Source organism: Lampetra planeri, chromosome 9, assembly GCF_965212315.1.
Source record: "Lampetra planeri chromosome 9, kcLamPlan1.2.h2, whole genome shotgun sequence".
Classification (NCBI taxonomy): Eukaryota; Metazoa; Chordata; class Hyperoartia; order Petromyzontiformes; family Petromyzontidae; genus Lampetra; species Lampetra planeri.
In genome coordinates this window covers 3,383,864-3,401,666 of record NC_136115.1, presented here as the reverse complement: position 1 = coordinate 3,401,666, position 17,803 = coordinate 3,383,864, and the positions used below count along the sequence as shown (strand labels likewise).

Genomic DNA, 17,803 nt, shown 5'->3' with positions numbered 1-17,803 from the left:
CAAAAATTTCCACGAAAATAAATTGTCACGCACAACGAGTCTGTGTGGAAAATGTCAGCGCGATTGGATCACGGGAAGTGGGTTAAAAAACGACCGAAAGATTTGCACGGTCGTAAGCGCGCAAGCAAGCAAGCAAGTGAACTTAATATAAAGGATTTAAAAAGCAGTCTCCCTTGAGCGTCTGTCCGAGTTGTGTGTCTCGCGTACATCAGAATCGCCCCTTGCATCTGCACGGCGTGCTTCGAATCCAGCCTCTGTCGCACGATCCCACAACGCGCGCAAACAGCACGAAGCTTTTGGGGGGGGAGGGGGGGGGAGGGGGGGGCCACGTTAAAGCTGTCGACGCGACCTCCGGCGTCACGTGACGGGGGGGGGGGTATAATGACCATTACAGGGGGGGTTTGATTATTCCCAGCTGATTCCGTCACCCGCTGTCCCCCCGCCCCCGCCTAACTCTACCCCCCCCCCCCACCTTCTTCCCCCCCCCCCCCCCGACTTCAAGGCAACATTTTCCTGACCGCCTAACACCCCCTCCCCACCCTCGCAAACTTCGCGATATAACGAAGCACCCCGCAATGCGCGCCGCCTGCTTCTTCCTGCGCAGCTCCTCACCCCCAACTCACCCCCCACCCCACCCACCCGTCTCTCTCACCACCTCCCCTCGTCTCCTCCGCGGTGTTTACTTTCATCAGGAAGGAGCGAGCGAGCGAGTGAGCAGAGAGCGCTAAATCCGGTGGGATTTGCACATCTCTAATCCGCTAATGACAACGGGGGGGGGGAGGGGGGGGGGAGGAAATATTTGCATGCAAGCGGCGTGCGATAATTGTTCAGCTTAAACGTGTCCAAGAAAAAAGAGACGACGACAAGAACACAAATCACAAAGCGCTCCTTTTGAAAGTTTGCGCCACCCGCTTGCGCGCAGGGATCACAGCGTGAACTGCCCATCAATCTTCGCTGCGTGGACGGGTATCCTGTGATGAGCAGCAGACTTTTGTCAAACAACTTCTGAACGGTGGCTTGCCCATGGCCCTTTTATGTTTGTTTAGTTTGGCCACTGCCAGGGATTGAAGGCACTTGAACCACCAGCCGGTCGGTGAAGGTCGGGACGGCCGTGGAAGTCAAATGCGATATCGCGAGCCACTGGTGTCACAGCCCTGGCCACAAATTCGGATTCAGGCGGTCAGATTCATAGGCCCCAGGCACTGCCGCCAATCACTGCTTTGCCCCCATTCTGAATAAGACGTCAAGAAATCAACAATGCATTTTCTTTCCGGTATGGTTTAATTGAAAAAAAAAACATTAATTTAGAACGTAAACTGTTAACTATTACAATGGTAAATTCTCAAGTGGCAAAACAAAGGTCACAAAATAAATGTCGAAAAAGAAAGGGGAATGTTTCGCAAACGAATTAATGATGCTCGTTACGTATGCACAGCATCCTTCTACTGTGCCACAATGTAAATTAATTCAATATATTCAAAGTCATCATTAGACCTCCTTTGCCAGTACCAAAATATAATAATCGGGGTTTCCCCCTTTTTTCTGGCAACAAAACTGAAACCTTTTAACGAGGATTCATGTCTGCATTCACCACAATACTTGTAGTCGCGCACCAATTGGGTTGAGGCTCAAAAGAAAGCCGCCCCTTGGTGTGGACCAATCAGTTTCAAGGACAATGCAAATATTATCATTGTATGTTTTTTGTTTGCATTTTGACTGCAAGCATTGTGGTTAATGCAGACATGAATCCTCGTTAAAAGGTTTCAGTTTTGTTGCCAGAAAAAAGGGGAAAAACCCGATTATGATATTCAAAGTGTGCACGGTAAAGGGATGGACTTATTTGTGACACCGTTGGCATTGCCTCCGCATGGACACGGAGTGGCAGTGCATTGCAAAATGTTTATTGCAATTCATCGTTCCCTTAGGCCAGGGGTCGGCAACCAAAATAACAAGAAGAGCCATTTCTTTCCAATTCGGTACAAAATTCAGTATTTCAAGAGCCGCAATGCATCTGAGTACATACTGTACATACGTACATATCGTCAAGAAGCAAGCCCGTAAAGAGCCGCATGCGGCTCCGGAGCCGTAGGTTGCCGACCCCTGCCTTAGGCGGAGTTAACTGCGGTGGCGTGTGGAAGATTAACTGTATACATCTGCCCTCTGCAGGATTCACTCGGCAAAGCCCACGGATTTAGTTCAATTCATCGGTGGGGAAAAATCGGCTCCCTCTCTCATCAACATGCAAACATTTCCTAACTCCTGTCTGGATGTTGTTGCCAGTGTGATGTGAGTCCTATAAATAAATAGGTCACTTATTTTCTCAAATCTGGACCTGAAAAAGAGTTTTTCAGCCCTCATTCTAGTTGACACATCAACATTGTCCTAACTGGGTCATCGTGGTCACAGAAACGCAGACGTCCGAGGAGTTTGTGTTTAGCGGCCGTGTGTTTGCGGTGGCTCCGATGTCCGATATTTTGGCCCAGCTGCCGGGAGCATCTTCAGAAACGTTGCAACTTCAGCATTGCAGTTCAGTTCCCGATGAAGCTCCCAGCACGTTGGTGCGAAACGTCGGACGTCGTGCCGAACAACACGCGCGCACGACCCCAGAAGCGCATCGGAGAGGCATTTCCAATGTCGCGCTTAGATCACGTGCAGGCTTGATGAGCAGTTGTCTCGAGGTGGCGAGGAACCAATGTAACCGACATCACTTCATTTACTCACTCATTGGCCGTTTATGTTTAGAACGATCTGTTCGTGGAGATAAGAGGTTTCCGAGAGCGATACATCACAACCGCGTAAAAACCTACACCGTAGTATTACAAATCTACGCAGTGGTATTTAAACACAGGTGAAACAGAATCAACAACTTCTGTTTTACACTTTTCGGCCTCGTAACATCGATCTTAAAAAATCTCCAAAACAGAGACAGCCGAATCACGAATTCCCCACTATGTGTTGGTACAGCTGAGAACACTCAACCCTCATTCCTTTAGAACTGCTTTTTGCGTTTAGTTTGTTGTCCTTCCCCCACACCGACGATTAGCATAGTTGGCTACGTACGGTGCGAAAGAAGTTCAACATACATACGTACTTTGAAAAATATACGAAAATCAGTTTGTTAATTCGCCCCCCTCCCTTCAATTCTATCCCGATTGTGCTATCGGCATCGCGTCACGAGATGAAAACCCCATTAAAATCTCTCGCAGCGCGGTGCAACTACGACGCCGCGTCAGATTGGGCCCGTGGAAGTGGATTTCACAGAGCTACCACAGATCCCTGCCCAGTAGAGAGCGGCACATTCCTACGCACTCCCTCCCTCTCTCTCTCTCGTGACAATCCAACCAATATTGTCATGATCAGAGCAGGAAGTTTAGCCAAATAAAGTGTGAGAAAAAAATCCCCCCAAATTCGTTGCAACAATTCGTTGCAACAATTGTTGCAACGAATTTGGGGCTTCACGGCCCGGCTTAATCGGCGGTGCCAGCTTCAGTGCTCTTGACCTCTGAGGCGACCCAGCCGGGCCTCTCGCTTGCACACGCGGCTAACCGAGGACACACGGAAGGGCGGTCCGAGGCCTGGCTGGTGCGCTGTGGACGGGCGGGGGGGGTGGGAGCCCTTAAAGTTCGTCCTTGTCCTCGCCCTCGCAGTAGCACGAGGCTCGCTGGCTGTTGAGGAAGGACTTGCAGCCGAAGCTCGTCACCGTCTTGTACAGGAGCTCGGCCCCCGTTTCGCAGGCTGAGGGGCAGACATGGGAAGAAGGGAAACACTAAAAAAGCCAGCCTCGTGTAAGACAAAATCGCACCACGCCCACCCCCGTCCCATTGGCAAGCATTGGCAAGGGCTACCGCCCTTGAATTAGCCAAGCAAGTCGTGAAATTGTTTGATTCAGTTTGCAACTGTCCATTGAATGATAATTTGTTTTTTACCCTTCTATCTGGCAACAAAACTGACACCTTTTTACAAGGAGTCATGTTTGCATAGACCGCAATACCTGCAGTCATAATACAAACAAAAAAACATAACTCTGATAATGTATGCACTGTCCTTGAAGTTGATTGGTCCACACCCGAGACAGCTTTCCTTAGAGCCTAGTCTCACATGGGTTGGACCAGATGACGCCACAAGACGCACAACTCAAGGACAATGCACCATCAGAGTATGAGAGCTCGGGGCAAGCATTTCCACTATGGGAACCTCATTTACCAGTAAAAATATGGTAATTGGTTTTTTACCCTTCTATCTGGCAACAAAACTGGCACCTAAGGAAAGCTGTCTCGGGTGTGGACCAATCAACTTCAAGGACAGTGCACATTATCAGAGTTATGTTATTTTGTTTGTATTATGACTGCAGGTATTGCGGTCTATGCAAACATGACTCCTTGTAAAAAGGTGTCAGTTTTGTTGCCAGATAGAAGGGTAAAAAACCAATTATCATATTTTTACTGGCAAATGAGGTTCCCATAGTGTAGATGTCCATTGCATCTCCAATATACTCAACAGTCAGAGACTGGTCAATTCTAGCCCATGGAAGAAAATGAGAACACACAGAGACACAAAGATCCCCCGTGTAGCCTTAGCAGACTGTAGGGGTAAGTGCTGTTAGCGAGCACCTATGAAGGCCGGAACGGTACACGAGGGGGTGGGTGGCCAGCACCGCGCCCGGCCGCTTTTGTCTCCCCAGTGGCGATGTTTACACACAGCACCAGGTACTCATTTGAAGCTGAGTCGACCTAGGAGAGGTCCAGGACCGATTCAGATAATCGTCGTTCGGTGTTGGCCGTGAGTGGGAATCGAACTGGGGTCGCCGAGATCGTAGCGCAGCGTAGCGCTAAACGCTCCACTATCGCTCCCCCCCACCCCCCCCGCACACACACGCCCCAAGCAACAGCGGTGTGATGAAATATAATATGACACCATCATCATTATCATCGTCAACATCGGCACATTTCTGCTCGTTGCATTGGCAGGCTGTGACCTTTGCTCGCTTGTTGTCCTGATACCGGCGTTCGTAATTCTACCGCAGGTGCAATCAACGTGATCTCACCGCTCCTCCTCAACTTATTCTTGTTGTTCGTACGTCCGTTCACTCGCTTGATTGACATTCTGTCATTATGTTTATCCGATTGTTGTCCCTTCCATTTGCAGCAAAGTCGCGCACCATTCCTTTGCTTTTATCTCACGGATGGCTCTGATTCTGCGATGTCCCTGATTCTTGTTTGCCCTCTAATCCACATCTATTCGTGGCTGCACATCAGGCAAGTTTGACTGTGATATATCTATCACAGCCCTGATGGTAAAACATTAACTTTGTAACTTCACTCCACAAAATAACTTAGTGGTGCATCACTGTCACATAATCGTGCATCTAAAAATGCAAGTATCATCGTGACTCGTGTAGACGCTACTTTAATAAGTATTATGAAAAGTCATGATTAATATGTCATTGTTATCAATGTTATTATCAAGCCAGATGGCGCAGTGGTATAATACGCTGCTCACAATCAAAAGTCTGCGAGTTAAATTCACCCATCCAGGGTTCACCAGGCCGCGTATCTCTCTGAAATTTGTTACATTTGAGTTTCGCTTCACGAGGAAGTCATGGGTCGTCGTCCTTTGGATATGTTTTTCTCCCTCCATAGGAACGTGGAGTTTCCATCACTGGCTCATGGGTTCAATTGAGAGATGAGCATTGCCCCATGCTCAAATGAATGGGAAACCACTCTAACTTGTCTTTAATGATTGAGGTAGCAATGCGTTTTTAGCTTGCATTTAATAATAATAGCAATTATTTTTCGATTTAAAGCTTTCATGACTGCAGGGATTCATCTTCTTGGTTCTTTCGGTAAAGTCACGTAGAAGGGAAGTAATAAAATAATAAAAATAAAACATAATAAAATAATTCTCACGACGTTTCGGCCACAACGCAAGCAGCCGTCCTCAGGTGAAAACCAGCAATTATGTTTTAATTACTGTAATGTACAGCCCCGTGTTGGTCGTAAGGGGTTACTTGACCATACTTCACCATGCCAGTCAATGCGGGTTGGTGACCTGTGGGTGGGGTGCCATGGACCGCTTCTGCGATTGCTCTCCACTGAAGTTAGTCGTGACAGGGAGTCGAACTTGGGTGGCCCGTTTAAGAGCCCAGTGCGTGTGTGCGTGTCTGAACCACTGCGTGCCAAACCAACCAACCACCACCGCCTGAACATGAAATTGTAGTCGTTGCTCTACATCTACATCGGCCGTACGAAAGAAAGAAGATGATGGTGTTCATCTTCTTGGTTCTTTCGGTAAAGTCACGTAGAAGGGAAATAATAAAATGATAAAAATAAAACATAATAACATAATTCTCACGACGTTTCGGCCACAACGCAACCAGCCGTCCTCAGGTGAAGAACAGGTCTGTCGGAAAGACAGCGTATGATGAAGGTGTTTACCTGCGCACCAATTGCCCTCCGCCAAACGGCGCGAGAAACAAAGTAAATCAATTTCACGCAGCAACAACAAAAAACAACGACGACGACGACCAAAATCCGACTCTTGCGGGCGAACGCACCGTCGATTTTGGAGATAAACCCGAGGGTCTTGCGCAGGTCCGTGCAGATGGAGGAGAGACAGATGCGGAAGCGAGCGTCGCACACGTTCTTGCTGGCCCCGCACGACTCGTAGCAGATGTCCAGCTGATTACAGCACTTGGTCATGGACGGGATGCCAAGGTCCAGCTGCAAGACGGCACATTTGGTGGTGGGGGTTGGGGAAGATCAGCCGGCGCTTGACATCGGAGCCTCCGTATGGCGCTAAACAATTCGCTCGTCAGGGGGGCAATTTTCTAATGGGGGCTGGTAGGGGTGTGGGGTGTGGGGGTGTTTGCCGTCGCTTTATTACGAAGCCAATATCAAATTCCCGAAAATCGCTTTGTTGCACCGCAAATTCTACTTCCGGTGGCTCCGGCGTTCGACAATGCCGGTAATTCCTGACAACGGCTCCGCACATTATGTTGTGCGGTGCGGCGCGCGGCACCTGACACGTTCTGGGGCCCAGCCCTCCGTCCCCTCTCGTGCCGACGAGTTTATTTCCCAACAGGCAATGGGCCAATTTCCCGAGATGATCCCATGAAAATCACTCACTCCTGTCGTAAAAAGCCTGTGGGTTTTTCAAGGTGCGCTTCTCACACCCCCCATCCCCCACCACCCACCATTCGCTCCCTGCTCCTTAAGAACCCTCGCGGATTGCACGGATGCAGGCGGCGCGCGCGATTGTCTCACGATTACAAAGGAGCCGTGTGACATTTTTCACTTCTTGTTTCCTTGCTCGTTTGTTTGCTTTTTTTTTCCACTTGCCGAATTGAGATGAACCGTGAGGCCATCGTGCGGCACGTAATGTAAGGTGTTCATCACCCGGCGGGAAGTGATGCCGAGATACAATGGTAACAAATTAATTCTAGATTTGAAGCTTTCGTGACCGCAAGGATTCATACTCTTAGGTTTTTTCGGTAAAGTCACGTAGGTAAAAATTAATAATAAAACATTTAATAATATGAATAATCATATAAATAAAATAATAAATCACGACGTTTCAAAGGCAACACAAGTCTCCGTCATCAGGAGGGACCGTCACAGCTAAATTTACCGTATCCAGTGAGGCAAAATTCCAAAAGACAAGCTCTTAAATACAAGTTAAGGTGGGAGGGGGGGGAGGGGCTTATCTGAATGTGGTAGCCAATGAATGGAACGTGTTGGGGGGTAATAAATTCCTTCAAGCGCTCACAGGGATCTCATCCAGACTCCTCGATGGCACACACCTAATCTGTTAAATGTTTAAAAAAGAAAAAGAGAATCCCGTCACTTAGTCTTGCAAATACCAGATTAGATGAGCAGTGCTGGGGTCGATGAGGCTAATCAGACCAAAGGTGAAGAGAGAATAAAATGTGACCACGTTGGCATAAACTACGTCCCATTATGCAATGGGAGGCTTCGTTAGCTGAAATCGGCACAGAGGTTTAAGAGTATCTCCAATTTTGGCCCATTGCCTGTTGGGAAACAGGTGGAGGACTTCTCCACAAATCTGGCTGTCGCCTGATGAAGCTGGTTGTAATTACTGGCGAAACGTCGTACTCAGATCGTACATGTTGTGGCTTGGCTCTCCAACACACCGGTGTGCCGTACGAGTACACTACACTATACACTACACTATACACTACTATACCACTACACTACTATACACTTCACTATACACTAGTGCTGTACTAGTGACGAATTGGCCACGTTCTGTTTACGTGACAACCCTTATTAATCGGCTGCGACGGGTTTAACGACACATTTCTCTATTTACGCGATCTAACCCAAAAAAACTCTATATAGAGGTCTAAGAGTTTGCCGGTCAAACGTACAACCTTGCAGCACTGGCTTTGGTCAAATCGCCTACCACCAAACCCCTCAAAATCGGCAAATCTGCCCATCGTCGGTCTGTCAAATAATTTCAAAATCCTCGCCATCGACAACCCCTCCCCGTGCTCAGCGCATTAAAGGCACGGCGGTCGCCACCTCAGGGCCTTGCCACGCGTCCGCCCAATTTTGACCGATACGGAGACCGCAAACAGCACTCGGGCTTTTTTGCGGCACTGGCGGCACTCGCCACGATTGCCGCAGCGTCGGGTCACCTCTTGCTCGGACAGCAGGACGTCGCCTCGACGAACCACAGCGGACCTCAAAAACCAACCTGTCCTGGCTCGCCATTTAGGCGCGGCCACATGACTCCCGTGGCTTCGCTAACAAAGACGTCGCTATCATGTGCCACCGGGGTCTCTCTCTCTCTCTCTCCAGGTTCTCCCACCGTACCTCTCTCCCCCACCCTTCTCGCACGTCTAACAATCTGCTCATCGCACACCCAAGAACCAGGACTGTCCTGGCTGAGTGGAATTTCTCCGTGGCTGCATCGGCGGCCACCTGGAACCCTCTCCCACTGCACACAGGCAGCGGCGGCAGCAGGCAGCGGCGGCAGCAGGCAGTGACAGCAGCAGCAGGCAGTGGCAGCAGCAGCCAGCGGCGGCAGCAGCAGGCAGCTGCGGCAGCAGGCAGTGACAGCAGCAGCAGGCAGTGGCAGCAGCAGCCAGCGGCGGCAGCAGCAGGCAGCGGCGGCAGCAGGCAGCGGCGGCAGCAGGCAGTGACAGCAGCAGCAGGCAGTGGCAGCAGCAGCCAGCGGCGGCAGCAGCAGGCAGCGGCGGCAGCAGGCAGCGGCGGCAGCAGGCAGTGACAGCAGCAGCAGGCAGTGGCAGCAGCAGCCAGCGGCGGCAGCAGCAGGCAGCGGCGGCAGCATCAGGCAGCGGTGGCAGCAGACAGCGGCGGCAGCAGCAGGCAGCGGCAGCAGCAGGCAGTGACAGCAGCAGGCAGTGGCAGCAGCAGCATCAGCATCCAAGCACTCTCCACTTTCAAGCAGCAGAGCTAGGCTCACCATCCAGGCTCTCGCCTGCTTCAGGCTCTAACCTGTCCAGGCACTCACCTGCTTCTGGCTGAAACCTGGTTTAGGCTCTCACCTGGTTCAGGTTCTAACCTGGTTCAGTCTCTCACCTGGTTCAGGCTCTCACCTGCTTCAGGCTCTCACCTGGTTCAGGCTCTCACCTGCTTCAGGCACTCACCTGGTTCAGGCTCTAACCTGTCCAGGCTCTCACCTGGTTCAGGCTCTAATCTGTCCAGGCGCTCACCTGTTCAGGCTCTCACCTGGTTCAGGCGCTCACCTGTCCAGGCTCTAACCTGTCCAGGCTCTCACCTGGTTCAGGCTCTAATCTGTCCAGGCGCTCACCTGTTCAGGCTAGGATATGAGGGACTTTAAGCTTTGGCTTGAAATATGCACAGGTTATGAATTGTTTATTATTAATATAATGTATGCAGACAAATTAGCCGCTATCATGCAGATGCAGTGTCTGCATTCAATTACTGAACAAGTGAAGAGAAGGCAAATGGCAGGGATTTTATATTTCACCAAAGTTTGTTCATTTCATGCCTGAAAGTCTTTGTAAATATGTTAAATGCTAGGACGTAACTAGGTATTAAAAGCACCTGTTTTAAATTGATACCAACGACGATACAGTGGATTATATATCTACGTTTTGTAACTTCACAAATGTTTTTCGTGGAGGTGTAACGATTCCCCTAAATAGCTCTGATTATCGGCTGAATTGTCACGATTCAGGCTCACAGATAAATTTAAGGAATCCACTATTTCTTGACATCAAGGTGACTGACAGTACTATTGGCTGTCTACAGAGCTCACCGTGAATCTATATCTTGTAACTTACACAAATCTACAAAGATCAAATTGATACACCGTCACTACCGATCAGCATCCCGCACAACCGATTATCACGATTGGCTACGTACGGTGTGAAAACAACGAGATGTTAACTCCTTTGCCTCGTATACAGGAGTTTGTGGGTTCGATCGCGTCCCTGACGCCTGCTTTATATTGGGAGTTTGCATCTTCTCCCGGTGGTTGCGTGGATTTTTCTCCGGGTCCTCTGGTTTTTCCCTCCACATTTAGAATCAACATTCACGCGTTTAGATTATTTGGCTGCTATACATTTCCACGTGATCAGCCACTTCGTTGAGCTATCATTTGTGGCCAGGTTGCTTCCGAAAAAGCGCTATACAGCTCAGTGGGCCTTACCTGGTAAAATACAAAAATAGTTAAGTTTAGTATATACGTCATACCTATACCATTGATTTTACACTCATTTTATGGTGCAAATGAAACTGTGTAGTTGTTCCCTATGAAGCCTGTTAAGACGTCCTGAGGCCCATGTCAACAGCTGTTCCTTCCCAAAAACTTATAAGTGCTGCTTCAGGTTAACGCGTTCTGAAAAGTTCGCGTATTCGTGTTTGGTGTTCTGAGAAGTGTCGATATCGCTTGCGGTCGTACAGCAGCCCATTTCAACCACTGCTCTCAATGAGATGCTTGGCAGCGGAAACGTTAAGCCAATCTTCAATTCTCTGCTTGGGGAGGCCTTCACACCTGCGGTGTTATTGTTCACCCCTGTTGATGACGATGACTTAAGAGACACATTGAAAACAACTCTTCTTTTTTTTTGGTGCATGCTCTCTCGAGTTTTACAGCGGATTTTTTCATACGTGGCTTCAAACACCGCATGACCGCTTCGTGTCGGTAACATTGTGTTATCGCTCAGCGACATGTTGACCCTGGGCTGTATTAAAATGTGCCTTCAGCACACAATCTGAACTTACAGCCGAGGGGGACTTTGCTCTCGGTCAAGGCAGGGTGATGCTGTCAGCTCATGCAGAAAATAAGATTACCCCTCGGTAAACTCGGCGATAATCCTCAACAAACAGCGGGCAAACATTTACAGGCGCATGTCACCGCATTTTTTCACATCTTCAGACACATGCTAGCTCAGAAAAAACCCCACTGACCCAATACACTGCAACAACAACAAAAAATAAATTGCCATCAAGCTCATACGCAACAAGACCCACTGTTGGGGTTACACATCCAATGTTGTTAAAAAAAAAATGGTTACCAATTACAGCTAAATGACCACAACACACAAAATAACACGGAAATCGATGCGAAGAGGAGAAGGGATGCCGCGCGCCAAAGAGCCACGCTACCCCCCGAGCGGACATCAACTTACGCCGTCAAGCGCCTGCACCCCCATGAGAGACGTGGCACAGCCGTTGGGCAGCGCCGCCTTGTAGTCCTTCCTTGGCACAGGGACGGCTCCTGGAACCCCTGACGAGAGGGGGGATGTGTTAGCAACACGAGTCCGTTGTGGAGGCAATTCGCACGGGTTATTGCCGAACGCGAACATAGTTCTGGGTTAAATTTCAATTTAAAGCTTTCGTGACTGCAGCATGAATTCATCTTCTTGGTTCTTTCGGTAAAGTCACGTAGAATGGAAATAATAAAATAATAAAAATAAAACATCATTAAATAATTGTCACGACGTTTCGGCCACAACGCAAGCAGCCCTCCTCAGGTGAAGAACAGGTCTTCAGACGCTGTCTTTCTGACAGACCTGTTCTTCACCTGAGGACGGCTGCTTGCGTTGTGGCCGAAACGTCGTGAGAATTATTTTATTATGTTTTATTTTTATTATGTTATTATTTCCATTCTACGTGACTTTACCGAAAGAACCAAGAAGATAGTTCTGGGTTGTCACTAGGTCTGTCAGCAACGTGTAGTGGTACTGCTTGTTGCTCTGCGTCAACATTAGTCATACGAAAGAAGCGTCCATTACATTTTTACCGCAACACAATTCAACACAATACCAGATCTCGTCACAATTCCAAATCTGGCCGGCCGAACACAGACGCCAATTGCCGGGTAAATCCCGGACAGCCGGGTAACCCCCACCAGCTGTGTGTAGCTCTACCGATGTGTTTTGAATTGTTCCGCGTGTTTATTCCACTCGACGCCTGACATTTTCATGAAGTTCTCAAGAAGCTCCCGGCACGCGGAGCCAAAAGCACGCTGGGGACACCATGCCCCGAACAACGGTGCGCCGCAACCTGCCGGCGCATCGTATAGAGCCATTTCCAACGTCGCGTTTAGGCCACGGGCTCATGAGGCAGCTGCCGTGTATTAGCGAGGAACTGATGTGAGCGACATGACTTCATGTCGCCACTTTATTGACCATTAGGATCGATCTGTTCGCGGAGACACACAGGTTTGTATGCCAAAACTCAAAAACGCATTGTGGTCGAGCTGAACTCCATTGTGGTTTCACAATCATTAGCAAGTGCGGAAGTGAGAGAGAGTCAGGGGTGAGAAGTGTTTGTGTTTTTGACAAGAAGGGCCTTCCATAAAAAAACTTTTTGTTTGAAACTAAACTATTTAATATTTTACCAGGTGAGGCCCACTGACCTATATAGCTCTGTTTCAGAAGCGAACTGTCTATCAGAAATGATAGCTAAACGAAGTGGCTTATTACGTGGACATCTATAGCAGCCAAATACTCTCAACGCACGTTGATTTGAAATGTGAAGGGGAAAAACCGGAGGACCTGGAGAAAAATCCACGCAACCACCGGGAGGGAGACATGCACACGCCAAATATACAGGCGTCAGGTTCGGGATGGAACCCACGAACTCCTGTATGCCAGGCGAGGTAGTTAACATCTTGCCACCGTGAGAATGAGGGAACACCTCTACATTTATACCGTTTGGGAAAAGAGAGATCGGGTGTCTAGAGTGTCAAACGTGAAACAAAAATGTATCTAATGTTTATGAAAACTATTTGTTAATTCACCGCTGGATAAAGGTATATTCATGCCGTGTGGGTCGTGGGGTGTCTGTATAGGTCGTGGGGTGGCCGTGTAGGTCGTGGGGTGGCCATGTGGGTCGTGCGGGGGATGGGGAGTTTGACCAAACATGTCGGGAGGGCGGTGGGCCCGGTTCAGATCCCACTCCCGAGGGGCATTATCTGGCGTTGAAGGTTGGTACACTCTGTGGGATTTGCGGGCCCAATTAAAGCAATTATTTCACTGATTGGGAAAAGGCACCAACGGTAACAAAACAGCGTCTGTACAATACCCTTGGCAGTTTTTGTCAGATCACAGACACAATATAATGCGCGTCTGGACCACATTTGTTTGGACACGAACAAACATTGTGTCGTGCCACAAAAAATACTTGTGCAGTAATTTTTGTTTTTCTTTTACAAGGTAGTTTTTACTATTCACATGTAACCACCCTGTTAAAATTACCTCGTTATATCTTCTGTTATTCATTCGTCTTCAACAGTTGTAGATCACAAAACAATTACGTAGTTTCTATACGGGGTTAATTATGTGCAGGACACAGCTGGTAAAAATGGAATCCTTCACAAATATCTACCATCCATTGCCAGATAATATAACTTTGTTGTTGCAACAATTACCGGCTTGCACATTGCCGAAAATGAAAACGTACAAAGTGTAGCAAAGGCAGTGCATGCAATTATATTTCATATCCAGAAGACTGTCAAGTAAAAGTAAAACTGTGTTTAATTCCAGATTGGGCGGGGTTGGGGGGTGGTGGCAGCATTGTTTATTAATTTGTTAGTAAAAACTATTTATCTCGGATATTGGTGTTTAACCTGGGGGGGGAGGGGGGTGCACACTGCACCCCCTGGGGATGCGAGGTGTCCTTTTTGGGGGTGCGAGACACGGCCAGATTTTTTTAGAAGACGAATCATCGAAAATACAAATTAAGCATGGCCACGTAAGAACAATTACTTTGTTAATAGAACCCAATGTATTAACATTATACCTTTTTTACGCTTGAGAACCAAGAGGATGCAAGGCTACAGTAAGGGTTAATAATCACTGCTCTCGAAAATCCCTTGAGATGCACACATCACGTGTGCAAGGGATGTCCGGGGAGTCACGTGATGAACACCAAACGTCGTTCTGCACGCTGCAAGATGATCCCAGCGACCTCAACTGGATTACTGTCCGTGGCTAACGAACGTGGGTGGCGAGTGACCCAGCTGCTGAGTCGAATGCTCTGTATGTTGAACTTCTTTCGAAGCCGGACGTAGCCGCCCACCGTGCTAATCGGAGGTGCTGGGGAAGGACAACAAACTAAACACAAACATCAGTTCGAAGGAAGTTCGTTTTCAATCTGCCATTCAACAACCAGCATTGACCAGCGTGGTGAAGTATATGGTCAATCCCTCGAAAGAAACCGTGTGGGAAAGATTTTAAATCCAGCGCTGAGTTGACAAAGGGTTGTAAACTATTAATCATTAATCCAGAATGTTCGTGTCACTAGCACAACACGCTTGTTTAAATGCCGGCGAGAGCCAAATATTAGTTTTGCTGACCAATGTGGTTTGATTGAATTGATCATGTTTCACAGGAAAATTGTACAACTTCATGCCATACAGAATCAGAATATTTATTTATCCAGTTTTTCAGCGGCAGTCGATACATTTCTAATGTATGGGCAGCCAAAATCCAACTAAATTGTTAAGATGAAAATGTAACAAAAAATATTTATATATTTTTTTGCCTAAAAGCTCATTTGCAAGGGACAGCTAATTGCTCGGTTGCATTGCCCTGGGCATTGTTTACCGGGCTACGAACGCGATGTCTTTCTAGATTTGTGTCAACAGAGATCGGTGGCGTGAGCCCTGCGAGTGACCTTGTTCAATAAGAGTGGGGCATGCAAAACTCGGCGAGCAGGGGCTGGTGTGCACTCACAGTCGATATTCAAACAAACTCCCGACAAATGGAAAAACAAAAACGTTAAACAGAATGTTGGACGATATAATCCGCTTTTGTCAATCACACTAAGTACGTATGTTCAGCTTATTTCACACCGTACATCGCCAAACTATTTTTTGCTTCTTGTTTTGAATTTAGGTGTCCATCACCCCGCACCTCCGATTAGCACGGTTGGCTACATACGGTGCTAAAGAAGTTCAACAATGCTAATGTATACGCGAAAGGGCTGCCGCTGGGTGTACCGACGTTTTGTGACTTGACCATGAGCATTAAGGACGGGGAAGGGTGGGGGGGCTTAGCTCCACTTCAGCACTCCCATGCCGAGGATGTCATGGTCGCGATATGTGAACTTCCTCTCCTGGTATACAGGATATCGTGGGGTTCGATCCCGACCCTGACGCCTGTATATGTTGGAGTTTGCAAGTCTCTTTCTCCCCCCCCGTGGTCGCGTGGACTTTCCTCCGGCTCCTCCGCTTTTTCCCCCCGGCCGCTATAAATGTCCACACGGTAGGGCCAGCATCTAGATTTGAAGCTTTCGTGACTGCAAGGATTCATATTCTTAGGTTTTTTCGGTAAAGTCACGTAGGTAAAAAAATAAAATTTATAAAGTAAAATAAAAAATAAAATAACAATCACGACGTTTCGGAGGCAACACAAGCTTCCGTCTTCAGGTGGAACTATATCACTTGATACAGCTATCGTGCTGTGACAGTTCCACCTGAAGACGGAAGCTTGTGTTGCCTCCGAAACGTCGTGATTTTATTTTTATTTTACTAATTTTAATTTTTTTACCTACGTGACTTTACCGAAAAAACCTACGAATAGGGCCAACATCGTCGGACCTCTCATTTGTGCGATAGCCCTTACCTGGAAAAATAATAAAAAAAAATAAGTTCTGTTTCATTGAACCGAGTTGCCGATGTCGGTTTGCGTGGGTTTACTGACCATGCTTGCAGCGATACTGGCACTCCCCGTTGTAGCCGCCGAAGAATTCCACCATGGACTCGAGATAGTTGTCGACCTTCTCGATCCCGCGCCGCAGATTCTGCACGTTAAGGCCCCAGCCTTCGGGCTCCTCCACCACCACGTTCGTTGTTGCTGCCACCAACGTTGAGATGAGAAGCAGCAGCGTAGCCAGGCAGGACGCGGATCTTGTTGGGCACAGCGGCATGGTCGCGACGTGACTCGCTCTCTCTGTGTTCGGACACAAACGGAAGGGGCGATGAATCTCGATTTGCGGCTTTGCGTCGTCGGATGATTTTAGTCTCCTCTGCAGTTAATCATTTGATTTGAGCAGTTGGACTTTAGCACGCGTGAAGTCACCGGTTTCGAAATCGGCTCCGGGCGCTATTTTGTGTTACTTTTCAACGTTATGTTGTCTGCACCGTTCGGCTTACACTGCAGCGCAGATGATTTCAACGGTGGCCGTCCAAGTGTGGGATCGGTTCAGCCGGAAGGTTCACTCCTCCGTATGAGCTATCTGGAAATGTTGAGGGCACGAGCTTTGTGTTCCCACCTTATGTAGACGAATGTGTTCTACAGTGGCATGTCTGAGTCGAAGTGGTGATTGGTTATTGCGAGCGAGGGAGCCATGAATGTAAGTGAATGATTAGCTCGCAGTCCGATAGTAGGGACGTAAGGTACGTAGTTCATGCTGATGTTGACGTGTTGGCAAGCTGCAACAAATGTGGTCTTCATGTCTGGTTGCGACATATCAGTGTTCGTCATGATTATCATCAGCAATGTCCCGACAACACGTATTTGTAAAGCATCCCGGATAAATTAGAGGGTATACTACATACGATGCCATCAACTTCAGTGAATAACAATGGCTAACGAAGGCATTTTAAAGGCTATGACACTGGCTCCAAGGGAAACGTTTATCCTTCACTTTGTCAAAAAAATATTAGGACAGTTGCTATTATCATGTGATTTAACAACCCAGCATGCCTCATTCGCAAGAGTTAGGCCATCGTGGCGAGATGTTAACTGCCTCGCCTGGTATATAAGGACGTCGTGGGTTCGATCCCGACCCTGGCGCCTATATACTTGGAGTTTGCGTGTCTCTCTCCCCGTGGTGGCGTTGAATTGTCTCCGGGTCCTCCCGTTTTTCCCTCCACATTTCGATTATTTGGCTGCTATAAATGACCACGTGATTAGCCACGATGTTGAGCTATCATTTGTGGCCAGGTCGCCTTCGAAAAATAATGATATAGCTCAATGGGCCTTACCTGGTAATATTAAAACAGATATATATATTTTAATAGTTTGTGTGCCAGTATCTTAGTCGAAACTTGCCAAATGTGTAAAAAGAGAAACAACAAATTCCTCTGTGCGAACATACGTGGCATTGATCACCACCTACTGAAACACACTTGGCAGCACCCTCTTTAAAAATGAGTCACGAGACTCACTGAGGCTTGCCGGGCTAAAACCCATTACAGGGCACACCTTTGATATTGTTCATAAGGCCATTGCACATTAAACGGCGTTCGCATAGTAAGCAGCAGAGTACAGCGGGGGAAAAAAAGTTGTACTGCACTTATATATCTTTATTTGAAGCTTTCGTGACTGCAGGAATCCATA

At 48.0% G+C, this 17,803-nt stretch overlaps 1 protein-coding gene across 2 annotated transcripts; it reads right to left on the bottom strand.

Moving 5' to 3' along the window:
• Positions 1–1,260: 1,260 nt before the first annotated feature.
• PLA2G12B (phospholipase A2 group XIIB) lies at positions 1,261–16,772 on the bottom strand. 2 transcript variants are annotated; one of them, XM_078597386.1, is made up of 5 exons: positions 16,615–16,772; positions 16,163–16,411; positions 11,642–11,739; positions 6,554–6,719; positions 1,261–3,735 (listed from the first exon to the last, which is right to left on the bottom strand). In XM_078597386.1, exons 2-5 carry the CDS (start codon positions 16,386–16,388, stop codon positions 3,617–3,619), a joined length of 609 nt encoding a protein of 202 aa, XP_078453512.1. In that variant the 5' UTR covers positions 16,389–16,411; positions 16,615–16,772; the 3' UTR covers positions 1,261–3,616. The 2 variants fall into 2 exon arrangements, with proteins under 2 accessions (XP_078453512.1, XP_078453514.1); XM_078597388.1 differs by having other exon boundaries at positions 11,642–11,730.
• Between the last annotated feature and the right edge of the window lie 1,031 nt (positions 16,773–17,803).

Excerpts from the sequence above, each read along its gene's own strand:
- PLA2G12B (XM_078597386.1), bottom strand. The coding sequence starts at position 16,388 with ATGCCGCTGTGCCCAACAAGATCCGCGTCCTGCCTGGCTACGCTGCTG. Across the intron at positions 11,740-16,162 it reads CCAGTATCGCTGCAAGCATG|GGGTTCCAGGAGCCGTCCCT; the intron begins GTCAGTAAACCC and ends CCCTCTCGTCAG. Across the intron at positions 6,720-11,641 it reads GGGTGCAGGCGCTTGACGGC|CTGGACCTTGGCATCCCGTC; the intron begins GTAAGTTGATGT and ends GCCGTCTTGCAG.